This window comes from Lepus europaeus, chromosome 5 (genome assembly GCF_033115175.1).
Source record: "Lepus europaeus isolate LE1 chromosome 5, mLepTim1.pri, whole genome shotgun sequence".
In the NCBI taxonomy this organism is placed as follows: domain Eukaryota; kingdom Metazoa; phylum Chordata; class Mammalia; order Lagomorpha; family Leporidae; genus Lepus; species Lepus europaeus.
In genome coordinates this window covers 4,714,605-4,726,705 of record NC_084831.1, presented here as the reverse complement: position 1 = coordinate 4,726,705, position 12,101 = coordinate 4,714,605, and the positions used below count along the sequence as shown (strand labels likewise).

Here is a 12,101-nt window from a genome sequence, read left to right as displayed (position 1 = left end):
TATTTCTTCCAAAAAAACCACACATGTATAAACACTAATTTATATTCTGCTAATACATCTACAGAAATATAGCTTCTGTCTGTACCAAAGATCTGTGAGCTCCCAGGAGCTCTGGGTGGCTGGGAGGCCAGAGGCCCACACCCAGGAGAACTCTGGGTGGCTCGGAGCCCGGAAGCCTGTGCTCCGTGCTGGGCCGTGCCCTTCCCAGAGGATGCACCGAGGGGCAGGTACAGACGGGCAGCAAACAGCACACGTGTCTCGGAGCACAGGGGTGAGACGTTAGGAACACATCTGCAAGGAAGCAGGTGTCCCAGCAGAGGAGCAGGTGCCTCGTTTCAGAAGCATGAACCACAGCGAGGGCCGGGCTGGGGTCAGCTGTTTCTCGCTGAAGTTAAACTGGCACCGGTTCTCTGAAGCAGAACTCCGATGCCCAAAACCACCTGGTACCAGAGTGACCGCAGGGTGGAGTCCCACTGTGGGAAAACCCCCACGTCTCTTACCTGCTCCACAGCCGACAGGCAGTTGTTTTACAGATGGGGATCTGCAGTCAGAACACTACGGTCAGACCCCCAACCCCACACTCAGCCCCCCTGGCTGTGCCGACTCACTCCTCTGCCTTGGTCTCCTCCTCTCCAAGCCGAGGTCACCAACAACACGGACAACATCGGTGGCTGCGGGGGTTAAGCAAAACCATTCACATGAAGCACTTAGTCCGCCACGGCGGTGCACACTTGACCAATACCGAGCTGCTTTCGCCCTGGCTATTACCGCTGTCTCTGTGGAAGGTCTCAAGCGTGTAACACTATGAAAGCCCTCTGAGATGCTGGATCTTGCTCTATAATTTCTGGATTTTATTTCCAGCGGTTACACTGTCAGACTTTGTGAGGCAGTGGTGATCACTCTATATAAGCTATAAGAGTCATCTGGCAGGCCAGCGCCATGGCTTAACAGGCTAATCCTCTGCCTTGCGGCGCCGGCACACCGGGTTCTAGTCCCGGTCAGGGCGCCGGATTCTGTCCCGGTTGCCCCTCTTCCAGGCCAGCTCTCTGCTGTGGCCCAGGAAGGCAGTGGAGGATGGCCCAAGTGCTTGGGCCCTGCACCCCCATGGGAGACCAGGAGAAGCACCTGGCTCCTGGCTTCGGATCAGCACGATGCACCGGCCACAGCGGCCATTGGAGGGTGAACCAACGGCAAAAAGGAAGACCTTTCTCTCTGTCTCTCTCTCTCACTATCCACTCTGCCTGTCCAAAAAAAAAAAAAAAAAAAAAAGAGTCATCTGGCAACAAGTGTCATAAATTTGGCATTAAGATTAGTAAGTATTAAAAATATGTGCACAGATTCAGGAGCCAATAACAAGCGAATGAATATAACTTGCCCCACCTTCAGCACGGCAACAGCAAGTGCCAGACACTGCTGAGAAGGTCCTGCTAACCTGACATGAGGACCTTCGAGGGACCCTAATTAGCACTTCTAAGGGACACTCTGTGACATCATTCACTTCCAAGTGACATGCTGGCATCATTTGCTTCCACAGATAGGAAACAAATTTCGGGCAAAGGTTGGTTGATGCAGTACAAGGAAAATTTCAATTTACAACAACACTCATGCAAACGCTGAAACCTACAATAGACATTTTTATTATCAATTCCTATGGTCATGAATAAAGAGTGAATAAACTTGAACACTGAAGTTTAAGCTGGGCAAAACCCCTGGGGGGGGGCAGTCGTCACTGCTGGGCCCATGGCCACCATTAGCAGCAGAGCCAGCCTCTATGCTGACTCATTATGGGCCATGGTGAGGTCTGACAGGCCCCGGCCTGCTTATGAAGGCATAGTGTCAATCAAACCGTACACCACACTTCATAAAACGTATCTGAAGGCAGGAAGCAGGCTAATTCTGATGGCATCTAGAAATAACGGGAGGAAGGTTCCTATTATTAGAGACCTAAGTGCCCCAATATTCATCTGTGAACGCAGGACGACCCTGGTGGCTACGTGTATCATTTCTGATTTGCACAAAAACTTTGCTACTACAGTGGATCACTGGTGGACAAGACGGAAATTGAATGATTTTTTAAAATCTGATTTTTCACTATGGGGAAAGATACCATATGAGTGATCAACACACAAAGGCCTCAGAAAACATTTAAACATCAAGGGGGCTAGAACATGAATGTCTTCAAGAAAAGGATGTCTGCATGGAGCTGCTTCGTGTTAGAAAACACCAAGAAATGGCAAAGCAGCATTTGGAAAGGATTTTGACACCGATTTCCACCCAGAAAACTGCTTCAGAAAGGAACTCCAAGCTACCAGGACTTGGGGGAGTTAGGGTGTCTGGCAGTTGTCATGGATAAAAAGATCAATTCTAATCATTATCAGGAGGCTTTATTTAACATTTTGAAGAAGAAATGTTTTCCTAAAACAGAAACAAAACAGAAAACAAAAATGTTGGTGTGCTGCAAGTTTAAAAAAGAGGTTACTGTAACCTTTACTTCCTTGTACCCCCTTTTCCTCCTCGGCGTGGGTAGGGATTCCACTGACCCCTCCACTTCTGAGAGGAATCACACAGCCTTCCCTATGAGCCGTGGCAAGCGAGCTGACAGCACGCGAACAGTCACGCACACTGCCTCGGGGTCACGGCTACGAGTGGCAGAGAGCAGGATACACAGAGGCATCACAGCGGCCCCCTGCGCTAGCTGCTGGGCTCCCTAGAACGTTCTTCTCATGGCACAGTTCCCACAACACTTGTCCCTGCTCAGAGGCAAACAGGTTGGAGGATGGAGAGAGCTCTTTCATATGAATTGGACAGAAGAAAGGATTAAACTGTTCGTTGTGGTGAGACTGAACCTTTCAACATGTGAACATATGAAAACAATAGTAACTAACTTTTGAAATCATCAGTTTAAATATTTGTCAAATATTTGACCACCAGTATTTTAAAAATGAAAACATTATAAAGGGAACACCATAGGCTGAGTGAGAAGCTCTTGTGTGAACATCACAAATGAAAATGTGAACTTGAACTCTTTAAATAATAAGCCCAGGGTAAGCTGATCAATTTTTCATCCAAGACTCTGAGAATTTCAGTGTGAGGTGGAAAATCAATAGGAAAGGCATTTATAAGAATACAGATTAAGTATACATAAATAAAGAACCACTAGAAAAAAAAGAATAAAGATTACGTTCAACCCTAAAAATGAGGTGTTTCTAGATCCACCAATGGAGATTGCGTTGCAAAGCGCTGTGACGAACCACAGAGTTCTACCCTAGTTATGGGACGGAGGTACCAGGCCACACGATGCTGGCTGGATGTGTCACATTAACAGACATCATGATGAGCAGTCTGTGACCTCTAAGCGGGATTTCTTCAAGTACTCTAACAGGAGAACAGTTCCATAACAGAGCAACACAACTGAGGCGAACGTCTGGGGCTCCATCTGGCCACACTTCTCATGACAGCTCACTTCGTGTGACGTCTGGAATGAGGTTCTGTCACACACATACCTCCTTAGAGGCAATCCAATTTCTTTCTTTCCTTTTTTTAAAGACAGAGTTACAGAGAGAGGCAGAGAGAGAGAGAGAGATCTTCCATCCACTGGTTCACTCCCCAGATGGCCGCAACAGCCAGAGCTGTGCCGATCCAAAGCCAGGAGCTTATTCCAGGTCTCCCACATGGGTGCAAGGGCCCAAGGACTTGGGCCATCTTCTACTGCTTTCTCAGGCCATAGCAGAGAGCTGGATTGGAAGAGAAGCAGGCGGGACTAGAACTGGTGCCCATATGGGATGCCGGCGCTTCAGGCCAGGGCTTTAACCCACTGCACCACAGCACAGGCCCCAATCCAATTTCTTTAGAAGATGGCTACACGAGAAGTTTTAATACATCAGGAACAGAGAGAGGATTCTACATACAACGCATGCTTCAGAAAAATGGTATTAACAGAATAAAAATGGGAAAATCCTAACAGGGTACCCTCCTGGTGACTGAAGGGTCCACAGAGGGCTGCTCATCCTGCCTGTCTGGGAAAGGCCAAGCAGGGATCCCCACAGGTGCTCAGCCGCTGTCTTCTGCCAGGTCCGGGCTGCGGGATTCTGCAGCATCATGGAGGAGCTCTCTGGTTTCCCCAGTGACACGGCTCTCCAAAAAGATCAAGGCAGGCAAGTGATCTGACGTGGGTGTCATCTGCGGTTTTAGAATCAACAGAAGGGTGGCCAAGCAACATACTTCTAACTCCCCAACTTATTCATGTCCTCAAATATCCAAATGCAGCTGGCTCTTTATTATTAGACAGTAAATGACAGAAATTATTTAAATACAGTCATGTGCCGCCTAACAGTGCATTCTGAGAAATGTGTCGCTAGGCAATTCCTCGTTGTGTGGGTATCATAGAGTGACTCACACAAACTAGCCCGTACAGGCCTGTCACTCCACCTGGCCTCCCTGCAGTCAACAGATGTGGTAGCCATGAGATGCAGGGCGCTGCTGCCAGCCTAGCGATGCAATCGCTTCTCAGCAAACCTTTCTGTAAGCAGCAGTGTCCTCCGAGACACTGAGAGAAGTGAATACGTAGAACAGTACCACCGTGGTTTATCCTCACAGCCAGCCATCACACAGTGCATGTAGCTCGTATGTGTTCTGCTCTTCACAGCTGGCAGAGCAGGTGCACCACAAACTGGCGAGTGCTGCACTGCGCCACACCGTGACAGACGTGCTGTCCCCAGGCGACGGGCATCTTTCAGCCCCACTGCAGCTCCACGGGATCATGGGTGAACACGGGGTCTGTCTTGGCTCACGTGTTACCTGGCACAGGACTGTGTTTTTCTGTAAGTTGTTTTGGTGCACACTCTTCACATACTCTTTACACAGCAAAGGCACGTGGATGGCCCAGCGCCTGCTTTCTAGCGAGGGTCCAGAACCAGTCTGACATTGCTCATTCTCTTCTTCAACACTGGGCGTCGGGAGGGGTTCTGCACACAGTGGAGCAGGAAGCACAGGAGCCTGTCTCCCTCCCCAGACAGCCATTGGCCCTGGCGGAATCCATCCGCTGTCTCCGCCTGGGAGCTCTGGAGTCTGTGGGATGCCGGCATCGCCCAGGGGAGGCCTGGGGGGGCAGCTGCAGCGAGTGGGTCAACGTGAGCCCCAGACCAATCGCACTGCCAAGAATCAACCAGGCCCAAAAGAAGACGGCAGCGCAAGAAATGAGGGACAAAAGGTTGTAAGGTGTACACAGACAGCAAGTGACATAAGGAGGCCCCTCCTCATCAGAAATTACTTTAGGCAGAGGCTGGCAGAGTAGGTTAACGAAAACATGACCCTGCTCTATGCTATCTGCAAGAGACTCACGGGGCCGGCGCCGCGGCTCAATAGGCTAATCCTCTGCCTTGCGGCGCCGGCACACCGGGTTCTAGTCCCGGTCGGGGCACCGATCCTGTCCTGGTTGCCCCTCTTCCAGGCCAGCTCTCTGCTGTGGCCAGGGAGTGCAGTGGAGGATGGCCCAAGTCCTTGGGCCCTGCACCCCACGGGAGACCAGGATAAACACCTGGCTCCTGCCATCGGATCAGCGCGGTGCGCCGGCCGCCGCGCGCTACCGCGGCGGCCATTGGAGGGTGAACCAACGGCAAAAGGAAGACCTTTCTCTCTGTCTCTGTCTCTCACTGTCCACTCTGCCTGTCAAAAATAAAAATTAAAAAAAAAAAAAAATTTAAAAAAAAAAAAAAAGAGACTCACTTCGGATCTAGAGAGAAATAGGTGGAAAGCGAAAGGACGGAAACGGTGACAGAAGCAGAGCCAGGGTCCAGACAGAAGCTGGTCACAAAGTCACTGTGACTCCACTCACCCGAGGCGCCCAGCGTCATCGAACGTGTTCCGGCAGAGGCAGAACGGTGGTCACAGGGTTGAGGGGCAGGATGGGTTACAGCTCAGTGGCACCACCTGGGCTCGTAGCACGAGCAGAGTGGAGAGCGAGTGGTGACGACGGCTGAGAAACCAGCTGGACGCGCTGACCCCTCGGGGCCCCACACTTCCTGTGCACTGTGTGCATTGGACCACAACCAAAAGAGTGTTACTCAGGTTTTTTGTTTGTTTGTTTGTTTTTTTGACAGGCAGAGTGGACAGTGAGAGGGAGACAGAGAGAAAGGTCTTCCTTTTTGCCGTTGGTTCACCCTCCAATGGCCGCCGCGGTAGGCGCGCTGCGGCCGGCGCACCGCGCTGTTCCGATGGCAGGAGCCAGGTGCTTCTCCTGGTCTCCCATGGGGTGCAGGGCCCAAGCACTTGGTCCATCCTCCACGGCCCTCCCTGGCCACAGCAGAGAGCTGGCCTGGAAGAGGGGCAACCGGGACAGGATCGGTGCCCCGACCGGGACTAGAACCCGGTGTGCCGGCGCCGCAAGGCGGAGGATTAGCCTATTGAGCCGTTACTCAGTTTTTAAAAGGGGTTATGGTGGGGAGGGTTTCAGTGACTTGCATAAGCCTTAACCTCATACTTTTTTGGACACCTAACTTCATTTTCTTGTTAAAACTTTAATTTGACTCTTCATCCTCCTACATTTAAAAAATTTTTATTTGAGAGGCAGAGATGGGGGGGGGGCAGGAGGAGACAGAAAGAGCTCCTATCTGCTGGCTCACTCCCCAAATGCCCAGGCTGGCCCAGGGCTGCAGGCAGGCTAAAACCCAGGTGTCCCACTTGCGTGTTAGGAACCCCATCACTGACTCCTCCAGTCTGCACCCGTGGGAAGCTGGAATAAGGAGCTAGAGCTGGGAATCGAACCCAGGTCCTGGGCACTCGGCTAGATGCCTGCTCCTATATTTTGATCCTTGTGGAAACAAAGAGCTCATCATGAGTACAGCCCTTATCACTATCACTCCGGCTGCCACCACCACCAGTTGGCACACCTGGTTGTTCACAGATGATCTCACTGAGAAGCCCTCAGAACAGCAGAGTGGTCACTCCAAAGTCCCCAGCAGGTATGAACACCAGGTGTCTCGGGTGTCAGTCTGCAGCTTTCATTCCCTTCAAACATGTGCAGGTGCACCTCACCCCTCTGCTCCCTCATCAACCACGCGTCACAGCAGGACCTTTACTCTTCACCATCCCAGGCCTTCCAAGAAGTGGAACAAAAACACTCAGACTCAGAAACCAGAGAACCCCCAGGCTGCGGCTGCTTATTTACCATCTACAGACACATCAATAAAGCAGGGACAGAATCACCCTGCAGAGGCCGTGGGAGCACTGAGGCCCTCAGGGATCCGGCACAGATGCCTCAGTGCAGGCCAGCTGTCTAGTTCCTGATGGACATGGGGTTCTGAATCCAGGAATGCACCTGGGCGAGCTCTTCCTTCTGCCCACGAGAACACAGGGGCTGTTGCTGCCTCATGTGATCTAGTTTTATCTAGTCCTGTTTCAATACCACTACTGAACCCTGAAAATAAACACACGCCTCAGGGGTTCTGAATGAGGCATCTGGGAGCAGTCCGGCCTCATGACTGGCGATGTCTTCCCCATCGCTTGTTCACGCGTGACGCACATGTCTAAAAAAGAACAACCACTTCTTTATCAGGCTGGTCAGGCAGAGCTCTGTCCTGCATGGGAAACCTGTTTCATGTTTCCGTGAAGCAACAGAGGTGAACACACTTGCTGCAGCTCTTTCCCTTCAGAACGGGTGAAAGTCCACAGTCTGCAAAGGAAGCCTGGCACCGGCTTGCCACCTTGGACGGCACCGGCCTTGCCTACTGGGCTCCCTGCATGCGTCCCATTCCTTAGTCGGGAGCTGAATACACGTGACTTCCACCACCGTCCTGGACTGTACATCGTTGTCACTTGACTTCAAATGAATGAATTTGAAAACACAATTTTCTCACGGCATGTATAAAACATTAAGAAGCCATTCTCTACTAAAAACACATTAAGAAACCATAAAAATAACACCGAGTGGGATGTCTAACGTGTGGTCTTACCTCTTGGGCACCTGGTGAGTTTGAGAACAGAGGTGGGAGTTTGTTCCTCACTCTCCAGTCGGACTCCTCAGCTGTCTCGAGCCATGATTCCTCCTGTGCACCCTGAGCCCACTGCCCACCTAGGGAGACTCCCACAGAACAACTGCCACCAGCAAAGTCTCTCTGCTGTCACTGCTTCCTGCCAGAAACCACCACTAAAAAAAGTGTTGAATTTAGGAAAAGAACAAGACCCTGGCAAGTGACGACAGTGCTGCTCACCACCAGGCCTGGCCACTGTCCAGGGAACGCTGGCCGCCCTGCAGGCAGTGCTCAGCCTCAGTTTCCTCCTGGATCCTCCCCCACGCCTCAGCAGCTGTCCATCCTTACCATCCCCCACAACCGTTCCGCCTCCCAAACCACCAACATCCCAACTTTGCTTTCTCATTTACTTGCTCAGCTGCTCCACTACCAATGTGCTCCACTGCTTTGGTCTCTTTGGTTCCCTCTTCACCTTGGAGCCCACGGTTCATCTTTCAGTATCTCAGACTCGTGACACCGTGGGCATCTTTTCCCTTTTGACGCTTCACTGCTGTCGAAGCATCGGCTCAAGTAGAGCCAATCACTGACTTTCCAACTAGGTCCAGGCAGCCAAACATGAGGAGAACGCCACACAGCACAGGTGCATGGTGTTCGACCGCCATGAGCCCCAATGGGACAGGAGCGCCAGGCTGGGCACCCTGCAGCAGGGCTCTTCCGCCTCCCCCAGCAGCTGTTCTCCACTCCCCCTTACCGCCCCCACTCCACTCTTCTCCAAGGGAAAAGAACCGGCAGAAGGAAATGCACCACCTGTCCGATTCCAAGCATAAACGCTCTCAGCCCCTCCTGGTGTGGCTGAGGAGCCCCCACCCCCAGGCCCACTACTGACAGCTGCCATGGAGCCCTAGGTCATCCTTTTCCCATCTTGCATTTCACCCTTCTAGATCCTTCTCATTGGCATTTGTTGTTGTTGTTAATTGGGTTTTTTTAAAGACTTTTTTTTATTATTTATTTGAAAGACAGAGTTATATAGAGAGAGGTAGAGAGAGAGAGAGAGGTCTTCCATCTGTTGGTTCACTCCCCAGATGGCCTCAACAGCTGGAGCTGCGCCAATCCAAAGCCAGGAGCCAGGAGCTTCTTCCGGGTCTCCCACGCGAGTGCAGGGACCCAAGCACGTGGGCCATCTTCTACTGCTATCCCAGGCCACAGCAGAGAGCTGGATTGGAAGAGGAGCAGCCAGGACTAGAACCAGTGCCCATATGGGATGCCGGCGCTTCAGGCCAGGGCTTTAACCTGCTGTGCCACTGCACCGGCCCCCTCACTGGCTTTGAAACAATTAACAACATGAAGCAAACAAAAATACTACCCTCTGTAAAATGTAATTGACTAAAACAAAGCTAATAATAGTTTTTTAGGATTTACAACACACGTTAAATGTATGACAAAAATAGCACAAAACAGAAGAGGGTGGAATGAAATATTCTGTTGTAAGGTTCTTACATATAAAGCCATATAATGACTGTAATATTGGCAGGTAAATTATGATGACCAAAAAATGTACATAGTAAATCTTAAAACAACAAGAGAAAAACAAAACAAAAAGGAGAAAATCCTGGAAAGCCAATTCTGGAGAGAAAATGGAATTTAAAAATACACACTTTATCCAAAAGGAGGAAAAAAAGGAAGAAAGGGAAGATAAAACACAGAACAGATACACAGCAAGAGGAAAACTGAAGTCAAACACTGCAGTATAGACACATCAAACGTATGGTGCAAGGACTTGGACCATCTTCTACTGCTTTTCCAAACCATAGCAGAGAGCTGGATTAGAAGTGGAGCAGCCGAGACTCGAACCAGCACCCATGTGGAATGCCGGCACTGTGGGCAGTAGCTTTATCCACTATGCCTGGCTGCTCCCCTTGTGGTCCAGTTCCTTGCTAGTGTGCCTGGGAAGGGAGCAGAAGATGGCCCAAGTACTCGGACCCCTGCTCCCATGAGGGAGACCTGGAGGAAGCTCCTGGCTTCAGATAGACCCAGTTCCAGCTGTTGAGTCCATTTGGGGAGTGAACCAGTGAATAGAAGATCTCTCTCTCTCTCTCACTTTGTAATCTCTCTGTAATTCTGCCTTTCAAATAAATAAATAAATCTTTTTTTAAAAAAAGTATATTGCCCCTTACCTCACACCTTATACAAAAATTAACTCAAAACAGATCACAGATCTGCCTACAAAAAGTTGAAGTTATTAAAAACCCTCTGAAGAAAACACAGAAAACCATGTTAGTAGATTCTGGTTAGGCAAAGATTACTTAAAAAGGACACAAAAACCACAATCTACAAAAGCAAAACATCGGTAAGGTAAACAACATCAAAACAATTTTTTTTTTCCTCTTCAAAATGTACTGCTACCAAAATAAAAGGGCAAGCCACATGTGGAGAGGAAATTTTTGCAAAACAAATAGCTGATAAAGGACTTGTATCCAGAATATATATAGCCTTCTTAGTAGGAAAATTAAGCACAATCAACTTTTTTAAATGGGCAAGAAATATGAACAGATTATCACAAGGATGACGCACAGATGGTGACCAAGTCCATGGAAAGATGCTTAACGTCATCAGGGAACAGGCGAATGCAAATCAAACCCACAACGAGATGTCACTGCACACCCACTGGAAAGGCTAAAATTAATGATGGACGAGGGCCAGTGTTGGCTAGGGCATCCATGTGGCAACCTGGAGCTCACACAAAACTGAAAGGAATGCAGAATGGGATAGCCACTTTGGAAAAGCACTTGGTAGTTTCTAAAAAACACTTCCCACATGACTTAGCAATTTCATTCCTAGGCACCGAGGGGATGGAAATATACATCCACAAAAAGACTCAGAGGTTCAGGGCAGTGTGACTAATGATAGTGCAGGCTGCACAGACCGACAGGCATCAAGTGGTGGACCCCTACCTGTGCCTCTACTCAGCAGTATGGAAGACTCTCACCAGGACAGATGCACAGCCCCTGATGCAACTTACGCAGAAAGGGAAAGTTCAAGTGAGAAAGCACATCACGTGTTGCCAGAAGCCGGGGAATCAGGGCAGGGGCTCGCTGTAGAGGGACACAGACGTACTTTTCAGGGCGATGGGAAATGTTCTATCTGGGGATTGCGCCAGGGGTTAGGTTATTGCACTCCTATCTTACTGTAGTAAGAAGAAACAGAAACTCTGCTTCTACAACATACCAATTTATTGTTCATAAGAAGAAACAGAAACCTTCCTCTACACAGCTAAAACCAGTCACAGAGCCCTTACCCAGGGCTGGCAGCAGAGTTTACCGTACTGTAATCCTGATGACTACCTGGTGGTGCAGCACCAGGCCACTCAGAGACGCCTCGAGGAGGGACACCGCGGACAGCTCACTGGGAGTAGAGTGCCTATTCCTAGTCCCATGGTTGCCGGTAACACATTGCCAGAAAGCAAGGACCCGAGGAAAGGCACAAACACGATGTGATAATCTGACCGGCAGATCTTCAACTTTACCTTCAACAGAGTTAAGACTGACTGAAGTGATCAGCTTAAGTTCATAATTGATCATAAAGATAGGATTAAGTGTCAAAGGGATCACATAAACAAGATTAGTGTCTAATAATAATAACTGATAGAATTAAAAAGGAGAGAACGACCCAACATGGGAAGCAGGATACACAGCAGACTCATAGAATGGCAGACACCCTAAACAGCACTCTGGCCTCAGAATCAGCCCTTAAGGCATTCGGATCTGGCTGAAAAGCCCATGACCGTTTCACAGGCATAGAAAGTCAAGACACTGTGGTGAAAAAAAATATGACCTAAATGAAAGATCTCTGTGAGTGAGATCCCAGTGGAAAGAAGGGGCCATCAAAGAAGGAGGTACCTTTCTCTGAAGGGAGAACTTCCACTTTGACTATGGCCTTTCTAAGTAAAGTTGGAGTTTGTGAACTCAAGAGGTTTCCAGAGCCTTGGCAGCTCATGACAAGAGCCTCAGGTGATTACTGACATCATAAATAAAAGTGTCAATTGTTAAATCAACAACGGGAGTCACTGTGCACTTATTCCCCATGTAGGATCTCTGTCCTTAATGTGTTGTACTATGCGAATTAATGGTAAAACTA

The 12,101-nt window shown here is 49.5% G+C and overlaps 1 protein-coding gene across 1 annotated transcript in view; it reads right to left on the bottom strand.

Annotated features, from left to right (window-relative positions):
• Positions 1 to 7,273: 7,273 nt before the first annotated feature.
• PER3 (period circadian regulator 3) overlaps positions 7,274 to 12,101 on the bottom strand; it is a 30,726-nt gene continuing 25,898 nt past the window's right edge. Inside the window, 1 exon segment of the mRNA XM_062193845.1 lies at positions 7,274 to 7,414. Coding sequence (XP_062049829.1) covers positions 7,274 to 7,414 — 141 coding nt within the window.